The 24,810-nt window shown below is 37.5% G+C and overlaps 1 protein-coding gene across 1 annotated transcript; it reads right to left on the bottom strand.

Annotated features, from left to right (window-relative positions):
• Positions 1-77: 77 nt before the first annotated feature.
• LOC132616850 (uncharacterized) lies at positions 78-14,990 on the bottom strand. Its single transcript, XM_060331585.1, has 16 exons — positions 14,778-14,990; positions 13,835-14,020; positions 12,852-13,031; positions 11,744-12,152; positions 11,430-11,548; positions 11,281-11,358; positions 10,594-10,734; positions 10,003-10,047; positions 3,148-3,314; positions 2,916-2,994; positions 2,768-2,850; positions 2,301-2,430; positions 1,800-1,932; positions 1,406-1,572; positions 819-1,011; positions 78-689 (listed from the first exon to the last, which is right to left on the bottom strand). Exons 1-16 carry the CDS (start codon positions 14,895-14,897, stop codon positions 484-486), a joined length of 2,436 nt encoding a protein of 811 aa, XP_060187568.1. The 5' UTR covers positions 14,898-14,990; the 3' UTR covers positions 78-483.
• Between the last annotated feature and the right edge of the window lie 9,820 nt (positions 14,991-24,810).

The following is a 24,810-nucleotide window of genomic DNA, read 5'->3' as shown; positions in this document are numbered from 1 at the left end:
AAACCAATCAAGGTATTAATTCATTGTATTTCCTCTTTTCTCTTATGGGAACACAACAGCAAATTAAAGGCAGCATATTTAAATAGTGACTATCTTTTTGCGCTTATGAATGTTACACTATAAAACACAACATGACTACCGTGAAGCATTCGATTCCTGCCTTAATGGCATACTCAATAATAAGTTACATGCTACAAAAATAAGTATCCAGACAAAGATATCTAATCATGCTACCAAAATTTTCAAACCCACTTAATCTGGGCATTTTTTTCTTGAACACAGACAGCTTTAAGAAATGGTTGCTTCATTCTTGGACCTGGTTATAAGTTGAGCACACCATGGGAGTACGATATGTGCATGTCATGCAGCTCTCTCAGCTACAACAGGATCAAGCCGAACAACAATGTTGCCTTCTCATCAATGAACATAGATTAGACCAGTGAGACTGCCTTGCAACAAAGCTCAACCGGACACTACTGGCAATCACTCAACTGCAGTAGTCCTCTTCTGCAATAATGATTCCAGGAATGTGGAACACAATTTAGTAAGAGGAGGAAGATTGTGAGATGGTCCACTGAATAGTGTCTCCCAATGTCTTTCTGATGGTACTGATGTGATAGATGGGACTTCTTTTCTCTCTAAGCTAAATTCCGGTAGGTCACCATAGATAGATGCATAACCAAACTTTCCTGCAGATAAGAATAAGCATATAGTTTCATCAGTCATCTTTAAATTATCTAAAAAAACACTGTTTTCTGAAATACATAAAGCTTTGGGACATATTAGATTAGACATGAACTTAGGTTTATTGGACACACCTGTTTCCTCAAGATCACCAAGATTTCCTCGGCTTATCTTATGTATTTGGTTGTGACTGTTGAATGGATCAAAAAGCACATATTCATGATCAATGTTTAGGTAAGCTAACAGCAACTGCACTGATCTGCCATCAGTAACACCATCCTCCGACTTAGGACTTCCACGAATGAAAGCAAGTGAAGAACCTTTTGCCTGTAAAGAGAAAGGATGAGATGCAAACAAAGTAAAGACGTCCAGTTCTGGCTCCAGTTATAGGTACCTCTCCCAATATATGAACTAAATTAGAAAGGCAAGAAACTGTCAGAACTCAGAAAATACACACAACACAATGCAGAGGCCGTCTTCTGAAGGGTGAAGGTGACAGAAAAATAGAAGAGATTCACAAGGGTGCAGGAGACAGGAGGGAATGAAGACGGACAAAAACTAGGACAGGCTGAATGTTATTATTTTCTCAACAGCCTTAACAAGATCAATATTCACCACCTCTAAACAAGTAAAAGGTGATTTGATAACTGACATCAAGTTCCCAACTAAAAACTTTGGAAAGAAAAAAGAACTCAAAATTTGAGGATACAGGAGTCAATACCTTTCTTACAAACCAGCTCGCTGCGGGAACAGGATCGCCAACGTTGAATAATAAGATCACCCCTTCCATACTCGAAGTTGTGGCTTCATTGGACATCACAGATCCAACTGACTTTGGGAGAAGGACCAGGATGGCAAACAAGGAGTCATCCATTGCACAAGTTACAGCTGCAATGATGAATAAGATACTAGTTGGGATGAAACATTACAAATAATTTACGGTAATGTTTGACACATTGCACAACAATAAATAGATTGTGCCAAACAGACCCCTCCCTCTCTCTAACCTTAAAAATAAATGATGACAGAGAATTATCATAAGCTGCCAAAGCAGGTGGTTCACTGTTGTCTGAAGTTTATTGGGGCAGAGTATGTGAAACAAGATATATACGAACCTTCTATCTTAAGCTTGTAAGACCATGATACAGACAGCTTTGACATGCTCCACACTGATACTTGTGCATTAGAACCTTGCGATGTGGTTAAAATATACTCCGACTTCCCAATAAACGCTAAGGAAGAAATTGGCTGTACAAAGAAAATAGTTTAAATGAGAAAAGGTATAGATCAATATAAAAAGAATAATAGAGGTGTACAACGTGCCACAAGGAAAGCATCAAATCTGCAAATATTTTTTCAACATTTCTTGTCGAGGTATTTTGATTGTTTCCTTGGGCTCATAATTCTGTTATTTATTTAACAAAAAGCAAAGCTAGCAGATTTGCCGTCCAATGAAATTTTCCAGACAGCAACTCAGAAGTGACTCATAAAGAACAACTTGAGGTAAAAAGGATACAAATACTAGGTAAAAAACTTTCTTTCTCCAAGGCAAGTGATTTAAATTTTGAACTGTAGGTCCATAGAGTAAAATTTATACTGGCATGTCAAGAACTTACCTCAAGACTCTCCCCAACTGTCGCCACAAGAATATTCTTCTCTGGATCCCACAACGTAATAACTCTTTCTGCAGCTACAGCCAACACAGAACCATCTCCGGAAAAGGCAGCAGCTGTCATTGGCTTTTTCCTGTGAAAGGAGAAAGTCATGTCAAACAAGAAAATAGAGGTCCTATCAATTTATTATGTTGTAGTCATCAACATTGGCAGAGTTTAAACAATCCGCCATAAATCATAGAACACTAAATGCAAATGACAGCTAATCGCTACTGTTCATGTGCAAATGAAATGGAACTGAATGAACAGCAAAGGAAGTGGCATTTTCATCTTGAAACTCTTTTCTCAAACAGTTAAGATTTTCTTAAGCGGTTGGTCAACGATTTATCTGACCATTGTAGTCATTTTTTAAAGATGAATAAAACCAATAACGTGACTTCTCTATGATGTAATATTTAAGCCAAACATACTTGTAAGAACCAACAGAATGGCATGTCCATCCAGCATCTTGCTTCCGGTCTTTTTGTCGCATCTCCTGACTTCCGACCCAAACCTACCAAACAACATGTCGTTAGTGAATGCATAATTTCACAATTTCATTTAAATCTATCCATTTACCTTGAAATCAGGACCCGTCGAGGTGGTAACAGCCATGTGACGTGAAGGATGGAAAGCAATGGACAAAATACCAGAATCTCTGCAAATCCAGCAGAGCTTGAAAGTCAAATTTATGAAAGGAAACTAGAGTATAGATAGATCTTACAAGAGAGAAGTACTGTCCAATCGATTAGAGCACAAGCTAATACATATTTGAGACCAAAGGAACTCCGAGAATTAGATAAAAAAGAACCTGTGGGGCTCATAGACAACAGTGGATAAGCTGAAGTCTTTATTTGAAGAGCTGCACGACCAGAACTTCAGACTTACAAGACCTCCTATTCCTTCTTCAGCAAGCCTGGTTTCTACAGTAATCATGACAGAACCCTCTGGAGAGAGAGCAACTAAATCCACTACCACCTGCAGTAGACCAAAAAATAACTCTTCAACCCTGGCAGTATTTTAACAGCCTGTTCATATTATTAAAATAATTTCAACTGAAGTACTGTTTTACATAGAAGGGTTTCTAACCATCTATGCAATTTGTTCCAGGAGTCTGTTGTAATGTATAGTATGAAGACTATGGAACTCGAGCTATGAAGCACAAGATGAAAGTTCAACAGGCAAATTATTGCCAATATCGGCTAAGTTTTTCGTTCTTCATTTTTTTGATGAAATAAGTGGTATATTAATAACAAGGCATCCAGGGGATGCGAGATTTACAAAAGTAGGAAAGTCAGCTCTAGAAAAGGCAAAAATAAAGACCTATCATAAATCTAGAGAGCTGACAAAATCCAAGAATTGTTCAGGGTTATACAAAGGAGTATGGTAACCCAACTAAAAAGTAAGACTAGGCATCTGCCTTTAAAATTGGAGCTGTTAGTTGCGATGCCATCAAAACATCTTTGGTTCCTTTCTGTCCATAAACCCCACACAACAACAGCAGGAACCATAGACCAGATTTTTCTGATGGACTTCTCAACTTTCCAATTGCCCCAACTTACAAAAACTTCCCTGAGACTAGTTGGCAAAACCCACTGGAGACCAAAAAGGGAGAAAAGCATTGACCAAATGTCTCTAGCAATCGGGCAGTGCAAAAAAAGGTGGTTGACAGTTTCAAGCCTGTTCAAACACATATAGCATCTGTTAACTGTATTGAAGCCTTTTCTGTTAAGATTATCTATAGTGGAACAAGAGTTGTTCAAAGCTATCCAGCAGAAAGCACTGATCTTGGGGGGCAATTTGACCTTCCATATCAGCTTCCATGGCCACTGGTCAATCAGAATTTTGTTGGAATTCAAGAGCTGATAATTAGCCTTAACTGAGTATGATCCATCCATGCTAGCGCCCCATTTGAGCATGTCATTTCTCAGTGGGTTAATAACACTGGGCTGCAATCTTCCCAGAAGCGCTGCAAGTTCATCAAATTCCCAATCATTCAGGTTCCTTCTCAAGTTGGGGCACCAAGTATGCCCCTCCCAGTTTTGAGAGGCAGTAGAGTTAGGATTAGAGGCAATGGAAAAAATCATAGGATAGAGCTCCTTCAAGGGATTCTGCCCTAGCCAGTTGTCTTCCCAGAAGCGAATGCGGTTCCCATTGCCTACATGTAAAGTTGAGTTAGAAGAAAAATCAGTCCACAACTTCCTAATTTCTTTCCACAATCCGCAGCCATGAGGTGATTTGCTGAGATTAGAAACCCAATGGCTATCATTTCCATATTTAGCCTGGACCACTTCCTTCCACAATCCCGTATTCTCTTGGTTGTACCTCCAATGCCATCTCATGAGCATGCTTTTGCTATGGAGTGCCAAATCCTTCACTCCTAGCCCACCAAGAGATTTTGGGATGGTGACCTTGTCCTAATTCACCAAATGAAGTTTGTGGCTCTCATCTTTGTCATCCCATAAGAATAAGCACCTAAGCCTGTCAAGCTGCTTCAAGACTTCACCTGGTACGGGAAATAAGGACATGAAATAAGTTGGGATGCTGTCCAATACACTGTTGATCAATGTAATTCTGTCTCCGAGAGAGAGATATTGTTGTTGCCAAGAGGCCAATCTTTTTTCAAATTTTTCAACCACCCCATTCCAAGCTTCAACATATTTGTAGCTAGCACCCAAAGGAAGTCCCAGATAGGTAGTTGGGAAGGTCCCTGTACTGCAACACATTATCTCGGCCAGATCTTCCAAACCATTAACCATATTCACCGGATAGATTACACTCTTAGACATATTGATGTGAAGTCCAGATATAGCCTCAAAGATCATTAAGGTAATATTAAGATGTTGAACCTGGGACCTCTCAGCACCACAAAATATAAGGGTATCATCAGCAAATAGTAGGTGGGAGATAGAGATTGATTGACCAATCCTGTTGCCCGCATCAAATCCCTCCAACCAATGAAGTTCTTTTGCCTTGTCAAGCATCCTGCTAAGTCCCTCCATTGCTATGATAAAAAGGAAAGGGGACAGAGGATCCCCTTGCCTTATTCCTCTCTTGGGAGAAAAAAATCCAACTGGACTCCTGTTAACAAGAACAGAGTATTTAACAGTAGAGAAGGAGAACCTGATCCATCTGATCCACCTATCTCCAAATCCCATTTGCCTCAAAATAGAGATTAGGTATTTCCAATTAAGTTTGTCAAAAGCCTTTTCTATGTCCAGTTTAAAAAGCAGACCAGAAACACCACTTTTTAGTCTCCAATCTAATACTTCATTGGCAATAAGGGAAGCATCAGTTATCTGTCTACCTTTTATGAATGCATTTTGATAGCCTGAGACCAACTTCCAAATTACCCTTTTGAGTCTTTCAAAGAGCACTTTAGCCACTATCTTGTACACACTGCCTATCAAGCTGATGGGTCTGAAGTCCTTTAGTTCAATCGCCCCTTTCCTTTTAGGGATAAGGGCTATGAATAAGGCATTAAAGGATTTCACCATATGACGGTGCGGAAATGGTTGAAGGTGTTCATGACATCCTGCTTGATAGTGGACCAGCATTTCTGAAAAAAAGCCATAGTAAATCCATCTGACTCTTATCTAGAGCACAAGAGGTGATATCATTGAGGACTTCTTCTTCTTCAAAAGAACATTCTAAGGTTTCTTTGTCTTCATTGTCAAGACAATTCAAACCTTCAAAATCAACGGTAGGCCTCCATTCTTCATTCTCAGAGTATAGTTCTTGGTAGAAGTGCAAGATCACTTGCTTAATATGTTCTTTATCCTCAATAATGTCATCAGCCACTTGCAGCCTGTCGATACAGTTGTACCTCCTATGAGAATTGGCAATTCTCTGAAAGTACTTAGTATTTCTATCCCCTTCCTTCAACCACAAGCATCTAGATTTCTGCCTCCATGAGATTTTCTCAGCCTTGGCTAGTTGTTGAAGTTCCAATTTTAGTGTCAAGGATTTGTTGGTCTCGTCTTGAGTCAACACTCTATTTTCAGCAACCTGATCCAACATTTGCAGCTCCTCCAAAGCCTTGTTGATCTTAGTGTTGACGCTACCAAATACTTCCTTGTTCCAAGTGACCAGGTCCTTTTTGAGCATTCTGAGCTTCTGAGAGAGCACAAAATCTGAGGATCCATTCACTTCATACCTACCCCTGCCACCACTGTTTCACCAGATCCCCAAAGCCTTCATGTTGCAACCACATGATCTCAAACTTAAAGTAGGAAGGTTCAGATGTCCAATCCCCACATTCTAGCGCTATAGGGCAATGATCAGAGAAAACTTTGGGTAGAGCTTTTTGAGAAATAACCCCAAAGTGATCACTCCATTCAGAAGAGACAAGAAACCTATCAATTCTGGAGGCTTAAAGAAAATCAGCATTCCTGGTCCAAGTGTAAAATGCCCCTTGAAGAGGAAGGTCAATCAGTCCCATATCTTGAATGAAATCAGAGAAAGCACTCATTGCCCTGGATCTCCTGATGCAATTGTATCTTTCATTCTCGAATCTACAAACATTGAAGTCCCTACCAACCACCAAGCCTTCATCCCATAATCCTCTAACATCAGCCAGTTCCTCCCATAATTCAGCTCTCTCCCAATTAGTGTGGGGTCCATAAACTCCAGTAAAGCAAAACCTAAAATTAGAATGCACCCCTTCCAACATAGTTGTGATAGTAAACTAGCCTTGTTGGGAGTCAAGACAGTTCCATTGTCTCTTGTCCCATATAATAATTACGCCTCCTCTAGTACCACGAGCCCTCAATTCAGCCCAACGAACCCATCTAGAACCCCAAATTTGTGTGATAGTAGCCACTGGATAGCCATCTGTTTTGGTCTCTTGCAAGCACAAAAAGTCTGGTTTCCATTTTTGAATAAGAGCCCTAATAGTACTCCTTTTGCTCAAATCGTTGAGCCCCCTCACGTTCCAGCTAATAAGTTTTAATTTCATTCAGAGAAAGCTTTTTGAAACCTGCCCCTAGCTGATCCTTCCCCTTTTTCATAAGTAACAGTGCATTCCATGTTCCTGGCCTCTCTTACCCCTTTCTTTGCAGAGCTCCTTTCCCCATTCTTCTTTTCTTTTTGTAACATTAATTGAGCTTGTTTTCTCTGTTCCATCCTGAGAATCATATCGAACATCTCATGCTCGAATCCAGCCAAATTAACTCCAAAGGCTTTGCAAGCCCTAGTCATAAACAGCTTGGTCCAGTGAGAAGTCTCGATTACCATAGGTGTGCTGATTAAACAATTCCCATTATTTAACCCATCATGCAGAACTAACGAGTGTGTCTCGCTGCCAGAGAAGGAAGAGATTTCAAAATCCATGGAGGTGTCAATAGGATAGTCGTTTAGCGATGTCAGAATAGAGTAAAGAGGGGGATCGACCTCATCATCTGCGTCCTCTGCTCCGAAGTTCTCTATATTTTGATCAGAAAGGGCTACCGCAGCCTTCTCAATAGTGGGGTCGTTAATGAAACTTATGGAATAATGCTGAATTTGGGCTGGCCCTTTTGCTTTCCAACTCTTTATCTGTCTGGGCTTTGCTCTTGATTTGGGCCTTTTCCTTTTGGGCTTGCTGCTATTGTTGTTATAATAATAATAGAGGTGGTCCCTATTAAGGGAATTAGAAATATTGACTTCACAGTTGACCACTTGTTGGGCTGAATCAAATAAAGATCCGGCCCACTGACAGTTTTTGGAATTCAAAATTTGAACAGGCTCATCCCCCTCTTTGGACCGAAGGTCCATGGACCAAAGTTTATTAGGGTAAGTTCTTTTGTCTCTTCCAGCCATACTCCGATTAGCAACAACTTTCGAGGGGCTATCCATGATAATGGAAAGTTCAAAAGAGCAATCCCCAGACGGAAGTTCCAGTTTGCAAGGGAGAACGAGATCCGAATCCTTAACAAGGATACGAGCCCATAGGAGATTGCTTCTTTTCTTGGTATCCTCATCAGCATCGACATATCCACCGCATTTACCACCAATGAACCTAAGGTTTTCCTCAGACCATTCATGCAAAGGGATTCCAAAGACCCTTATCCATTTTCTCCCCTGCTCTTCTGCCACCTTATTGTTCATCAAGACCGGCGACCACTAGTCGAGTGAGAGCCTTCTCCCATTATAGAACCAGTCGCCAATCTTGACCCTCTCAGCCTCTTGCCTCGATGGCAATTCGAAAAGAAAGAGGTTGTGAGCAAGAGCTGAGACCTTCAACCCAGCTGTCATCGACCAGCGACTATAGAACCATTTCTGGATAACATCCAGTGTCGGAGTAGCACTAAAAGAGTCATTGAAAGCCCCCACCAAACATCGGCTCAGAATGTGTTTGTTTCCGCTCTCCGAAGTGGACTGACCATTCATAACAGGCCAAGATTGGATGCTAGCAGCTTGAGAGTAGGATATCTCCGGTGAAACAAACCTTTGCAATACCAGCTTTCACTTGCCCAGAAATTTGAGCACCTTTTCAGCAAAATCGCACCAACCTGCATTGTAATCCTTTTTTGGAAGGATGATTGCGGTTTTCCTTGCCCCATTCCATTTCTCGATTCGAGTGAATCACCCATAAATACTGTAATTTTGGTACACCCTGTGTAATATGTTTTGCTGCTTCCTTCCCCATCTTCTATATAAATTCCCCGCCCCTTTTGATGCTTGCTTCAAAGAGTCACATACCCATCGAAGGTTGCTTTCATCAAGCTTAATCTTGCTAACAAAACGATTGCTTTTCTCTGTAATAAGGAACCATCGGAATTGCCCTTCACTAATGTCTAAAATCTCAAAAGATTTTTCGCCTGATGGGAAAATCAGCCTATCCCCCATCCCAAAAGATGGCTGAACCTAGGAGAGGCCTCACCGGAGAGAGAGAATAACGACGAGAGGCAGACTCAATGCTAGAGAGGAGAAAGAAGATAAGAAAAAGGGCTGAGTTATGTCGGAATAGTCTAGGGAGGAGAGAGAAAAGAAGAGAGGAGGCTGGGTCATGTCGGAACAGTGGTTGCTACTGTCGGCATGAAGGTTTGAGGAGAGAGAGAGTGCCGGAAAAGGTTATTTTAGGTACAACCTCGATTTTAGTGCATGGGAGCATATTTCCAAGAACTGTCTTCCAATTCTCCTTTTTTTTTCGTTCTTCATTATTCCTAGAAAATTTATTGGAAGATGAATTTTTTATAACCAATATATCAAGGGAAAATCAACATTCTGGTCTGAGCTCTTGAAATTCAAGCCTTCCTACATCTCCAGAGTTCAAAGAAATCACTTGCTGCCCCAAATTAATGAACTTCGAAGATCACTTTTCAAACATTTCATGGGACCATATGTGCAGCTATCTTGTTTTCAGATTCATGAGTATCATGTAAATTCATTAATGTCATGTTAGGTTCCGTTTCCTATGGATGGCATGAAACTTGGTGCAGAAGCACATGGTACAAGGTACTAGACAAAGCAGATCAATTTCTTAAGTTTTTTAATTCTAGTATATAGGTAGGTGTACAAAATTACGGAGTGGACTAGTCAAATACACAGACGAACTTTCAATCACATATACACATGCATATAAACAATTATATATACTGATTCAAATACTGTAATATAAATTTATATATGGCCATTCAGGACTTCGCAAATAAAATAAGAAGATCAACAGGAAAAAATTCTATACCGTGACTTCATCAGCTGGTTGGTGGCTTCTTTCGCAAACTTGAACCTACAAATGGACAGATTAGGACAAATCAACAGCTAACTCTGGTACAAAGTATACATTCTTTAAGCATTAAGGCAGGAGGAAAACTGTTTTCTAGCTCACAAAAGTACATCTAATGTTTAAATGCTTGCTCCTCTCTAACCCCCTCTTCCCCACAAATCATTGGATATATCTAAAGCTTGCCTGTAAAACAAGAATGCATAGCTCGTAATCCTAAAGGTGGGGACATCAGATATCCAGGAAAAGTACAAAAATTAAGGGCAAATAAAGGCGAAGGCCTCTCTGTAAATTAAAGCAAAAGTAAACACCCCAAGGGTGCAACCTGACTAACTAACCAACACAGGAAAAAAAAAGGGCATGAAGGTGTGCTACTGAAAAAGTGTGAAACAAAATTAGCTTCTGAGTTCCTTTTCTTTTTTCTTTTCTTTTTTTTTTTTTTGCCAATTTTTTCTTAGGTTCTACTTACTTTATATCTTCTTAGGTTCTACTTACTGGGGGAAAAAAAAAGGTAAAACAAAATTAGGTTCTACTTACGTTCTATACACTTACCTCAGAAATCTCACGGTCATCAAACAAGCTATAGAACTGGATACAGTAATTTTCTGAACGTATGGCAACTAGTCCCGTGGCAGAGTCGAAAACAATTCCTTCAGATGAGCCATCAGACCTATCCAGAAGTGTGCTACGAAGCTGAAAATTAAAGCTGTAAGGGCTCCCAAAGGGAAAATTTTCCATATATCATGTCAAAATATCAGGTACGATGGAGATAAGTGTTTTGAATGGATTAACAAGCACTCCAAGCAAAGATAAAATAGTACATGCGCATAGAAGATCATCCACAACCCACCGCAATTATTGGGTGAAGGAATCTTTATTATTGCTCATATACACGCGGTTTGTATTTATCATAACCAATCTACATAAAGCCCACATAAACAATATACATATGAAACCAAAAGGGAAAATGTGAGCCAAAAGTAACATGTACTGCTGCAAGAAGAATAGATTTGTTGTAGCGCTTGGAAACAACATTCCAAAGCTTACTACTCTGAATGCTCATCTTATATATCAACAAAATCAGTACTGAAGCTAGATTTTCTTCCCTTGATAAGTATTATGAACACAGAACAATATCCTAGCAAAATGATGCCAGGCATGAAGTCGCTTCTCCACTTTTAATCTTTTTTAATTGTGTATTTCCTCAGAGAGAGAAGAAGAAGAAGAAGAACAACAAACCTTGATTCCTTGAATGGATCTCAACACCTCCATCGAAGGCATTTTAAGAAGGTGGATTCGGTTATCTGCACAAGATATCTGAACAAACTTACTTAGTAAGAACAAAATCCAGTGGCAACAACCTTTACTTTATGGACAAATCTGCTTACAGAGGACAAAGAAGGATCAGATGAGATGGTAAAATACAAAAGGGGGGATCCTATTCGCGGGAGGAATTTCTGCTTCCCTGTGTCTAACTGCCAAACCACGAGAACTCCTTCTCTCCCACCTGGATCAAGTTAAAAAGTAGTTAAAGTTTAAGCAAACATCAAATTATAATACATTTGGTACTCTAAATTCCAAATAATTAAAGTTGCTCCTAAAAAGTTTCTACTACCTATGACTTTGTATACAATAAGCAGTCCACAAGAACATCCCATGAGTACGAGGCTCTATCCTTATGCTGCTCATAGTAATTTTATACCTGAGTAGAGATAGGCGCCATCAGAAGAAAAAAAGAGAACTTTCACTTCTGCAGAGTGCCAATGCCTTGTGGTACAAGAATCAGCATCATCGTTTCCCCTAACACCAGGGCTTTCCTCCATATCCTTCATTAGTCCTCCATTTCTCTGTTTATTTCTAGATGAGAAATTATGCTCCCCAACACCCCTCCATATTAATATCCTTCCAGTTACATCTCCAGCTGCAACAATTCTCTCTGTTGGATGAAAAGCTAGAGTGCTCAGGGTTTTCGTATGATGTAATCTGATTTTCTGAAGCACTGCTTGATCAGAATCTTTTGTTGGTATTTCCCATATGCGAAGTTTGCGCCTGTCACAGATGCCCATGTATCTTCCAGAGGGGCTAAGTGTTATAGACAGTGCGTTTTGACTCTGAGAGAAAGTTACAAACCTTGGTCATCCTCAATCGCATATGAAAATGCTATTGTAGGCTTTACTTTGTAAAATATGGTAAGGGTAAGTATTTAACTGTGGCAAAAGCAATGATGTGAAAGATCATTGACACCTTAAGGAAGACGATAATCTAGTTGTGACAGTGTTAAAAGTATGGACGATCTAGGAGCAAAAGATAGCTCAAGACAACTTTTACACGAGCTAGAAAGAATTCGACATGAAACCACACATTTTGCCCCCGAAACACTTGCAGAATTGTTAGCGTTAGTTGTTGTGATATATTTTTATAAGATAGATAAATTTTTATTCATGGTGGCATCTGATACATAAATGAAAAAAGGTAACTTCAAAATGCTTTTTTAAAGAATCCCCATGACTTTTGTAATAGATTTTCTATTTGGGGCAGTCTAAATTGGCACCGTTCTAAAAAAATGGTACACTAATCACAATTTAGGCAATTCAACAATGATTTACTGTTTGTTATTTGAAAACTGGCAAGTTAATAACGATTTACGGTTTTAGACCTAAAACCATCTTAGTGCACATTACTGTTATTTATAAGGAACCATCTTAGAGCAAAAATTCCAACAATGAACAGACACTGTTTCTACTGGAAAAAAACAGATATTTTTTCTTCCCTGTTAAAAAAAAAAAAACATGGTAGACAATTTTGCATACCTCAGCCAGAGTCACTCCACCAATCAAAGTAGACTTGGTTAAGTTACACTTCCTTATCTGCCACCATAAAGCATTACTCTCTCCTTTCTGTTCTTTGAACACTCTGATAGATACATATGCAAAAAGATCAGAGGGCTTTTCGCTACTCTCTGCGGGATGTGATGATAAACCTGGAATTACCTGATAGAGATGACAGAGGGGCAATAAGATAGATATGTCGAAATGCAACCACAAACAGTCTGAGAAAGAGAAGTTACTAGACCTGACTAGTAGTGAACAACCATAATAAAGCAACAGCAAAGGTGAAGCTGGAAAGGAGCTTCATCATGACGTGTTATCATTTTGTTCGTGTATAATGCAATTCGTGAGTTTTCCAGGAATCTAGTCCTACACTCCTGGTATATAGGCAACTACCATTTCCTCAAGTAGGAAAGGAACCCACAGCTACTACTCCTAATTTTGTACCATTCAGGTAATTGTGTGCTTGCCCAAATATTGTTCCAGAAATTCCCAAGCCTCGGCATGATATTTATTGAGCAAATTAGAGCACCCCTAGCACCTGAATCACCTGATGGTAGATACTATGCTTCACTAACCAATCATTTTTTTCCTTGCAATTTCAATTTTTATTTCATTTTTTCATATATGTAAGCAGTACAATCAACATTTTCTTGAGAATTCAAAAAAATAAAAAAATGAAATTATCAACTTTAGCATTGATATAGTCCTGATGCAAGATTTAAATCCCAATGGAGGCAAAAAAGTGTTTTTAGCCAAGGTGCATAGCTTATTTTCAAGCTTGAAGTAACGATACACAATGTATAACTGCCAAAATGACCAAGTAGAAATTATGCACAAAAACTAGTGGTTACATCACATAACAAGCAAAGCACTTCCCAATCCACCATTTAACAGTACTTAGATTCGTATCAAACGTTTGATTGATTAAACATTGAGGCACTCTTAAAGTGAGAAACTGTTACCATTGAGTGAATAGGAAACTGAACATCAATACTTTTCATCAGCTCCGGCACCGAAAAATCCCAATATTTAATGGTACCATCATCTGATGCAGTCCAACAATAGCACAATATTTTGCCTGCAGGAGTAGTAGATGGTACTACCAACACCGATGTCACCAATCCCTTATGACCTTCCAATTCAGCAATCTGTAAAATTACAAAATTTAACAACTTACAATATCTTAAAGGAAATTTTCAAAATTATACAACCCAACATAAAATATTACGCCACGTAGCCCAATACACAATATTGTACAACATTATACCTGGTGGAAAAGCATTATACGTAATGCACCAGCCTTGTATAAAACTGTATGATAGGTATTTATAAACAAATATGGGCTAAACCCAGTGGCGATTTTCTGTGTAAATTTTGGGGCACGTGAACCCATGGGTGTTTCCGCAAAACTAGATATTTTATGTACATATTTTCTAGAATTGATCTAATATTACCTGATGGCACCCATGCTACAGAAAGACCTAATGGTATAGTGCACTTGGTTAAAAGCTTACTTATTTACCAAGAGGAACAAGAATCAATTGCCGCTTAATGCAATTTTTTTCTCCTTCTTTTTAAGTAGTGCACCCATGTTCTAAAAATCCCCAGGTTACAAACTCAAAATATGGGCTACGCGGCGTAAATATTTTCTCCTAGTAGACATAGAGCGTAATTTTCCCTATACAACGGATATTTAGTAGCACAGAATAATACAATAATCGAAGTACAAGGAATAACAGATACTAGCAGAAATCGAGGGACGACAAGACTAATACTACGACTACAGTATGAAAGGATAAGCAGGACAACGCTCAACAAACTACTAACCTTCTACCCTAATCCGTATCCTCCATTACAAAAATTAACAACTTACAATATCTAAGGGATTTTTAGCTATAAACGAACCTGTAAACCAGTTGATGTGCTATAAATAGAAACAGTGTTTCCAGTGCATACTAGAAGCTTCTTAGCATCATTTGAGAAAGCAGGTTGTGAAGAAATCAAGCTTCTTCCACCTGTAATCATCTTTGAGAGCGTAAAGAAGAACAGTGGCTTAGGTGAATGTTTGGCTTCTTCTTTTCCTAAACCCTAAAAACCCTACATGTACTAAGCATTTAAACGTTGGTTATTTTATGACTTGTTAAAAAACAAAAGCCAAAAAAAAAAAATGTTAATCTTGTAGTTTCATTATTTGTGCTTTGCCTCCCCTCTAGATTCATTATTTGTGGTTTGGTTGGGAAATTTGTAAAAAAACATCTTTGTGAAAAAACAAAAAACAAAAAATGTTTTTCTTTGGATGAAATTTTTGTTTCATTTTTTCGGGATAATGGTTAAAAATACACCTGAACTATTATTTTTTCGTGAGTTTCCTACCTCAATCAGGTGTGTGAGTTTCCTACTTATCAAAACACACCTCAACTATTAGTTGTTCTCTATCCTACCTAAACTATCACCATTGTTCAGTAACTCGACCAATTGTTTAAATTTAAAATTATTGATTTTATTGTAATTTAATATCAATATAGTGTTCCTGTATATAGTAAAAGAAATATAATTCATTTGATCATATTGAACTTTAATCAATTAAAATTATTTAACCAGTTTCAATATTTATTTATATGACTGCATACACCCTTTCACTCATTTGAAAAAAAAAAGTGTTTATAGATTTTCTCAATAAATACAAATGCAGTTCGTATAGATTAAAAAGGAAGTGATCCTAAATTGAATTTTATTATTTTATTTGGGAAGACTTAGAGTTGCATTCTAAAATTTTCCGATTCGTGTTTGAATATGCTATTTATAAATTGTTGTCTACGATCACGCCTATAAAACCACTCTTCTCAAATGCAACTTGTGAAGTCGAGACTCCTGCCCAAAACTAAAGAATTAGACAAGTTGTTACTAAAACTCATGATTTGGATTCGAACCACTGCTTCTCCTTATTATCGTGAGCGAGTCTATCGTCCTCCTCATTGTAATCCTTTTATATCCTGAGCATTTTTCGAAATATGTGTCTTTTCGCCTTAATAATTCTATGCATAGCCAACTAGGGTGCTTATTGGTTGGTATTACTAGTTCAGTTTATCGGTTTTCGATTTTAAACATGCTAAATCGATAACCAAACCAATAAAATATTCATTATCGGTTTTTGGTTTTTAACAATTCAATTTTCGGTTTAACCGATAAGAAAAAAAAAAAGGGCATGTTCACACTCATGGTTAGAACCCCACCAAGCCAACTACTTCAGAAAGAAAATAAGCAGCATCGAGACAACAACTATAAAATACAAAAGCCCACTTTTAACCGTTTATAAAGTTTTTGCCCAATAACCCGATATTGATAAATCAATACCTTTTTCGTCCCTTTTTACATGAAGGTATTTGATTGGCCACGAAGATTAAAAAATAAAGGAAGACTTTTGAAACTTGATCTAAAATAAATCATAAAAATTTGTGTGGCAATAAATCATTTCATTAAAGATAAAAATGTAAATTCAAAGTTAAATTTGTCACTAACTATAGAAGTGTCATATAAATTGAGATTCATTTAAAATAAAAAAAGTGTCATATAAATTGGGATGAAGGGAGTAACATTTTTATCGGTTAAACCAGTTTTGCACACCCCTATAGCCACTAGCCAGTACTATAACTCCAAACATGACTGCTAATAAAATTATAACAACATCATACCTAATATAATCTCATATATTGATAAAATAAGACTACAACAACAACATACTCAGTGTAATTTCACAAAGTGAGGTATAATAAAATAAGACTATAAGCTAAGTAGGCGTTTGGCCATAGAAACTAAAAAAGATTTCACTTTTTTTTTTTTGGATTTTTTGAAGTTGGAGTTGTGTTTGGCCATAGTTTTTGCAAATAATATTTGGTTGTTTAAATGTAATTTTTCTAAAAAGCATGAAATATGATTTGTATCCCCCAATTTCTTAAATCTAGTAAAACCACCCAAAGCAATTAAAAAATATAACCAGTGCGAGAAATATAACAACTATACTCGATATTAGCTTATGGAGTTGATATGATCCTAAATGACACAAATGGCACAAGGATGCTTTGAAGGACGTGGGACGTGTGGATGATAGCATGGAAAGAGATTGTGGAGGCTAGTACACCAAGTGGATAAAAGCGCAGAGGGCTTAAAGTGCAAATTGTGGCATAAGATGCAAATCATGGCCAAGAACCCAAATTCAAGGCTAGGGATGTAATTTGGGCTACAATTGCAAGACAATTGGTATTTAGATAATGAAGATCCCATGTTGGGCCATTTTCGCAAAGAGCCACTTTAGGGTCTTTGTTGTAAGAGCTTTTAATATAAATAAGACACTTAGTCCTTCATTTCTTCCTTAGCTTATGCATGATGATGAGATGAATACTCTTGTTGAGTGAAAGATTGTTTAGCTAGGATTAGCTTTAGTTAGTGATAGATAATGGTGGATTCCATTGTTGATTTTGAACCTTATTTTCATTGATTTCATGAAGAGTTGTTCATTTGTGAATTCAATTGAATTTCTCTTTCCTTGAATTCAAACAGTTTAGGTTCTCTTGATTGAATTCAATTGGAAGGGTCTAGTTTTGATATATCTAGTTTTGTCCATAGATTCATTATCATTATGGTCTAGCTTCTATCCCTCCTTTCTTCAATTCTCATCCCAATTTCCTGTTATCCTTTAATTCCGCATTTTAAGAATTGATCTGGTGTTTTCCCCAAATCAATCCTTATCATTTGATATTAGAGCGTATGCTGGAGTGTTGTTTCTACAATCCTCAATCCTAGGTTCATCTTATTTTGAAAATCTCAAAAAAAAAAAAATGAAAATTCCCCCCAAAAAAATCGAAAATTTGGTTTGTTGTTGGATATGTGTGAAATTGAGTGTAGATTTGAGCTCCTTGATATCAAATCTACTTAGATCTAAAGTTTTAGAGTATTTGGAGGTGTTTTGGGTCATTCACCATTGTTGAGTTTGAAGCTTTTGAGGAACTTGAAGAACAAGCAAGTGGGTCTTCAATTTGGGGTGTTCAATTGGTCTCAATTTTGAGTGGGCTTTGTTCTCTAGGTTAAGGGGAGGCTAGATCCGAAATTTGGGATCAATTAGAGTTGAAATTGAAGGGGTTGATAATTTGAATGTTCTTGTGCTTCTTCATAAATTCATGAGGAAGAAGATGACCAAATAAGCGTTTTGATCCAAAATTTCAAGTACAAAAAGTGAAAAAGTGTTTGTTGGGCCAAATTTAGCAAAAAATATGATGTAGTGGGCCCAAAGTACCTCAAACACAAAGAATATTCAGAAAAATCAAGCCTAAAGATCGAGGTACGAAATACAATACTTCATCACTGAAGGATTTTTACGGTCCGTAAATTGAGGCGTGAATTGGTTCCAAAATTTGAACTCACTGTTACGATTTTACGGTCACAAAATACGGACCGTAAAATGCACTCCTCAAATGCATTTTATGCTTCTGCTTGTACGGTCATATTTTATAGACCGTAGATCAAAGACGGTCCGTCAAATTGACCCCAAAAAACTTATCTTCTGTTGGTGATTTATGATCACAAAATACGAACCGTAAAGTGCACTCCTCAAATGCATTTTATGCTTCGGCTTGTGGGCTCGCAACGGCCCTTTGCAGCGTCATATTACATGTCATCAACAACCCCTATGCAAAGTCACGACTCCTAGATGTGGGTGCATTTACCCGAAATTGCATTGCAAGTTTGTTCTTCAACCCGAATTCACTTCATTTTCATTTCTAAGTTTCATTAGGTATTTGTTCATCCTTCCTTGATATTTATTTCAATATAATTAACACTTGTAATTGACATTACTTAGTTGTTGATTAGTTCTTGAGCCCCATTTCATTTTGTGCTAATTCTTTTTCAAGCTTTTCTCGTTTTAACCTCGTCGAAACTTCTTTGGCTCAAGTCCTTTAGTTTAATCGAGTCGACCGTCTTTTAATTAACAAGAATCTACTCTTCTACAAAGATTAGCAACCTTGTGAATTAATTTGGATAAGGGGTTCTTGACCAACTTTGGAAAAAGCTTTAGGTTGAGTGGTAAGCTTGCGTGCAAATACGAGTGACGTGAGGAACTTTACTACTAATCTTGTTTGCTCGTTTTGTAGGTACAAGAATAGAAGTCATAAGGAGAGGATATGTAATGATGTCATTCATAGCTTCAAAATATTATGGTGATGATTTGGAGAGTTATGCCTTTAGCAATAGAGGGTATGACTATGATAGTTAAAGAGGCTATCGAGGAGATGATGTGACTTATGACAATGGTTGATATGAGGGTGAAGAGTACTACTCCGCAAGTGAATATGAGATAAGTGGATCTCATGGGCCTTATGAAGACGATAAAGGAGTAGAAGAGCTTAATGAAGTGTTCTATGAAGACGAGAGCTATGAAGAGCCTCATGCTACACACCATGGACTTGGAGGCGACTTGAGGTATATTCCTTTCTCACACTTACAATATGAAACAATTGGTGGAAACTTGCATGAATTAGGAAGTTATGATGAATATGAGCCTTACGGTTATGCGTTTTGTTGTGACTATGTCTATGAAGATAGTAATGTTGAACATGATAATTGTGAAGAATATTCTAGTGGCTATTCACGTACATTAAATTGTGAAACCTCATATTCCAAGCGAAGTGGTATAAATGTGTGGGGTGGACCAAGTAGGAGTCGTCCTAGAAAGAGTAGAGAGTATACATTTCCTACTTCAAGAAATACAATGAATTATACTTCTTATCCTAATACGAAGGTATTATGTTCTCAGTATGGTTATGATGTCGAAGAAAGGAGAAAAGAAGTATTGAAAGGTGATGGAAGTGGAAGAAATGCAAGGTCTCAAGCGAGAAATGACCTGAAGACGTGAATTCTTGAGACAAAGGTGAACTTACTTGGTAGTGTGGGGTATGTCATGTGTTGGATGATTATAGCTACAACAACTACCTTGCCCCTCAAGTGGTTGAGACATTGGGTATAGAGTGTGTGATGAAACGAGGCCCTTACTATGATCAAATAGGGTACTTAGTTAATAGGAGCGCAATGGTGTTTTTTACCCATGGCAAATACCAGGAGGTTTGATGTGATGTACTTCTACTAGACAATTGTCACTTTTGTTTGGGGAATCCTTGGTTCCAAGGATATAAGGTTTCATATGGGCAAGAATGGTACAAGTATGTAGTTATCCTAATACGAAGGTATCATGTTCTCAGTATGGTTATGACGTCGAAAAAAGGAGAAGAGAAGTATTGAAAGGTGATGGAAGTGGAAGAAATGCAAGGTCTCAAGCGAGAAATGACCCGAAGACGTGAATTCTTGAGACAAAGGTGAACTTACTTGGTAGTGTGGGGTATGTCATGTGTTGGATGATTATAGCTACAACAACTACCTTGCCCCTTAAGTGGTTGAGACATTGGGTATAGAGTGTGTGATGAAACGAGGCCCTTATTGTGATCAAAGAGGGTACTTAGTTAATAGGAGCGCAAGGGTGTTTTTTACTCATGGCAAATACCAGGAGGTTTGGTGTAATGTAGTTCTACTAGACAATTGTCACTTTTGTTTGGGGAATCCTTGGTTCCAAGGATATAAGGTTTCATATGGGCAAGAATGGTACAAGTATGTAGTGGACAAATAATGGAGACCTCTCTTTCCACCCATACTTCCTAAAGATGAAGCAATTGCAAGTGAACATCGTCCTATGGGGAGTGGTCCTGAAATTCCACAATGGGCGGAATTTAAAAGAGATTCACCTAATGATGATACGCTTACGCAAGGAACAACAAATGAAGGTGAAGAAGTCTAAGCCTAGTGAAGCGAAATAAAAGAGTAAAGTGGAGGGTTCTCTTAACCCTTGCAAAGAGGTACTTGGCATTTGTCCCAACTCCCATGAAATTGAGAGAGAAAATATTGAAAGGAGTAAGGGAGTGAAAAGTGACAACTCTAGAGTGGAAAAAGGAGAGGTTGTGAGGAGTGATGTAAGGGAGTTGTCACAACCCCATTCTAACTCATGTGACTTTGCTTTCTTCTCTAGTTCTCTTAATGATGGTACACGTATTCTTGGAAGCAAACCGAATGATGAGCCTCAAACTTTGACAGTTCATGAGGTAGTTGAAAGCTTCCCGAAGGAGAAAATGGACTCCCAAGTTGAAATCCGATGCAAGGAACATGTTGTATGTGAACTTCAAGGTAAAATAACTTATCTAAACACTCGAATGAATGTGAATGATCATGTTGTTAGAGTGATGGTCAATGATAGCTTGCCCTTACTTGAGCTTAATGAGTTTTTACCTTGTATTGAGCTTCATGAATCTTTATTGATTAGCGATAATATAGTTGATATAGGTGTTCCAACACTAGTTGATTCTTTTGATGACCGAATTGATTCTTCTTACGAGATCGATTTGTCTCCACCTAGTGTTGACACTTGTGAATTGAATGTTAGTGCATTGTCTTGTGATGTGCCGCGTATTTGTGGCACATTCGACGCCTTTTTACTATCAATTTTGGTTGTTTTCAAATAAGTCTGGTTCTTGTTAATATGTTTTTGTTGTGTTTTAGGAAAACAATGGCCCAAAAGCAAAAACAAAGAACAAAGGAAAAATTGGCCTGAAATGAAGAATCGACGTTTCGTCGATCTTGCCATCAGGGGCAATTTTGTCAGTCGCTGTTGTGCATTTTTTGGAGCCTATTTAAAGAACATTTTAGGTTATTTTTAGCAGCGAATTTTCATTTTATGCACATGAACAAAGTTCCATTGGTGGGTGAGCATTGATTACTCCACTTTTGGAGCTTAGTGAAGACAACAAGATTCCATTTTTCATCATCTTTATCACACTTTGTAAGCTTTATGTCTCATTTATTGCTTACTACTTTTGAGACCATCACGTGTGAGTAGTTTCTTTAATCAAAGTTGTGGACCCAAATGATGGGTGTTATGTAATGGGTGTCTAACATTGTATATATATAATGGGTTGTGATATGTTTTATTATTCTCACATTCATTGTTCGTTAGTGGTTGCAAACAGTTGCTTATGCACAAACCCTAGTTTATTTGAAAAGATGAACTAGGGTGTGATTTGAAATAATATAACAAGGACTCGGGGCGCTAACCCTCGTTTAATGAACTCACTTAGGGATAAGATAAGTTCTACTTGGCATATTTAATCGATCTTACTTACAACTTTTCTACATTTGGGAAAATCATGAAAAGAAATACTTTCTAACTATTGGAAAATATTAGAAAGTGCATTAGAGATTAAGTGCATACAAAACCTCAACCCATTAGAAATATATCATATTGATACCCATAGCATAACATCTAATCACCACGGGGACACAACTTTGGTTCTCCCAATCTAAACAAATTCCAAATACTTCAAAATAGCTAATACAAACCAAATCTCTCCTCTATACTATTCAGAATAAAATCAAAGTTTCTAGAGATTAGTTACATAAATAATTAGTACCTTTTTCTCTCCATATTCCATGTGGGATTCGACCCCAACCTTGCTTGGGTTACTATATTTGACAACGTCCGCTTTACGCCATTAATAGGTGTAATTTGAGCGTATCATCTTATGATATGATTGCACACACACTAGTTGATCCTATTGATAATTGGATTGACTCTTTTAGCAAGATCAATTTGTGGACAACTAGTGTAGGTGATTGTGTTGGTCGACTTACTTGTATTGATAGTCCACTAATTGAGGAATCTTGTGATATGTTTTATGAGCCTTAATTTAGTGATGAATCTAGCCAAGTTGATAGTATGGAAGAAAGTGAATATGACACACCATTTTTATTTGATATATCTGGAGATGAGTCCCATGATCTTACCTTGTTGACATTTGATGGAACTCAACGTTTTGATAGTGTTGTGTGTCATGTAGATAGTTATATGAAGGAAAATGGTTTGAAAAAGGATGTTTATCTTTTCAAGAGTGAATCCACACGTTTTGAATCCTCATCATTTATTGATTGTTCTCTCTTTAAAGATAATGTCTTATTTAATGTTGACATGACTATTGGAGATGATGTGCCTAGTGGGATATATGGTAATGTTGAAAAAGTAGTCACATGTACAAGGTGTTGAGTAACCCACTATGGAATGATAACACTCTTCCCTATGATGGAAATCTTTCCTTGAAGAGTGTCGAAAAAAAAAAGTGTCGAAAAAAAAGTGATGCTTGCCTACAAATTGCTAATTCTTCATTGCATGTTCAAAATCTTAGTAGCCCAACACATGATATTGTTCTTGAACCTAGTGAGGCTACATTGGAAGATGACATAGGTGAAGAAGTTCTTTTGCGTGACACCTTTCTTTATTATTTATTTGCATATGACGATGCTCCTATGTGTGTTAGGAGTGCATTTTATGTTCTAAGAGGTCTTTGTGGGTTAGATGATTTTACTCTTAACCGAGATATGTGTATACTCTTCCCTTTTGATCCAGGTGATACCTTGTGTAATTTCGTCTTGACACTACCTTGGAGGAATCAACTTCTTGATGCCTCATATGTGGAACTTTTGTTTTTGGTAGTGGTTGATATTTGGTTGCACCACAAGTTTGTCCCTTCTTGGGGTGAGATTATGATTATTGCTAACCCTCATGCGTTAAGGAATATATCTTCCCTTGGATTTTGCTAGGTTCGGATTCGAGGACGAATCCTTTTAAAGAATGGGAAGATGATGTGATCCTAAATGGCACAAATGGCACAAGAATGCTTAGAAGGATGTGGGATGTTTGGATGATAGCATGGGAGGAGATTTTGGAGGCTTCTACACCAAGTAGCTAAAAGCGAAAAGGGCTAAAAGTGCAAATTGTGGCTATAAGATGCAAATCATGGCCAAGATCTCAAATTCAAGGCCAAGGATGTAATTTGGGCTATAATTGCAAGACAATTGGTGTTTGGATGATAGAGATCCCATGTTGGGCTATTTTCGCAAATAGCCACTTTAGGGCCTTTGTTGTAAGAGCTTTTAATATAAATAAGACACTTAGTCCTTCATTTCTTCCTTAGCTTACGCATGATGATGAGACGAATACTCTTGTTGAATGATAGATAGTTTAGCTAGGATTAACTTTAGTTAGTGATAGGTAATGGTGGATTCCATTGTTGGTTTTGAACCTCATTTTCATTGATTTCATGAAGAGTTGTTCATTTGTAGATTCAATTGAATTTCTTTTGCCTTGAATTCAAATAGTTTAAGTTCTCTTGATTGAATCCAATTGGAAGGGTCTAGGTTTGATATATCTAGGTTTGTCCATAGATTCATTATCATCAGGGTCTAACTTCTATCCCTCTTTTCTTCAATTCTCATCCCATTTTTTTGTTATCCTTTAATCCCGCATTTTAGGAATTGATTTGGTGTTTCCCCCAAATCGATCCTTATCAGGAGTGATCAAGGCTGATGATTTCTTTCCATCAAAAGGTCGTAACTGGAAGATTACTGGTGTACACAGAAAATATAAGATCTCTAAATATGACTTTGTTGCAAAATTTCCACTTATTTCTTTTCTTTTAAAGGTTTTTTAGCACATGATGTTCAATGTTTGTTGGAGTGGAAAGCAATTGAGCAACATAAGTTGCCTCTGACTAGTGAAAAAAGTTGTATGTACTTTTAGGGTAAAAATTGAAAATTGAAAAATAATAGTAAAGGTCTAAAACAGAAAATGAAAAAAGTGAAGTTGTATTTGAAATTTTTACAATCAAACACCATAAAATAAAAAAAAATTCCGAAAAAAGGCAAATAATTATTGTGGCCAACAGGGTCCTAAAAATCAGACAATAGAGGTAAAATTTCCAATGCGGCCAAATTAGTCCAACTCTGTAACTTTATGCAACTTATAAATTGTTTCGTTTTTTTTTTCTTCTAAAGAGACGAGATATATAAAAGA

Source organism: Lycium barbarum, chromosome 11 (genome assembly GCF_019175385.1).
Source record: "Lycium barbarum isolate Lr01 chromosome 11, ASM1917538v2, whole genome shotgun sequence".
Lineage (NCBI taxonomy): Eukaryota > Viridiplantae > Streptophyta > Magnoliopsida > Solanales > Solanaceae > Lycium > Lycium barbarum.
Note: the sequence above shows the minus strand (reverse complement) of the source record. Positions and strands in the feature narration are given on the sequence as shown.

Bases quoted from the DNA above. Each gene is read 5' to 3' on its own strand.
- LOC132616850 (XM_060331585.1), bottom strand. From the start codon at position 14,897: ATGATTACAGGTGGAAGAAGCTTGATTTCTTCACAACCTGCTTTCTCA. The intron at 13,032-13,834 runs GTAACAGTTTCT...CATCTCTATCAG, and splicing joins AGTTTCCTATTCACTCAATG to GTAATTCCAGGTTTATCATC. The intron at 11,359-11,429 runs GTAAGCAGATTT...AAGTTTGTTCAG, and splicing joins CTGATCCTTCTTTGTCCTCT to ATATCTTGTGCAGATAACCG.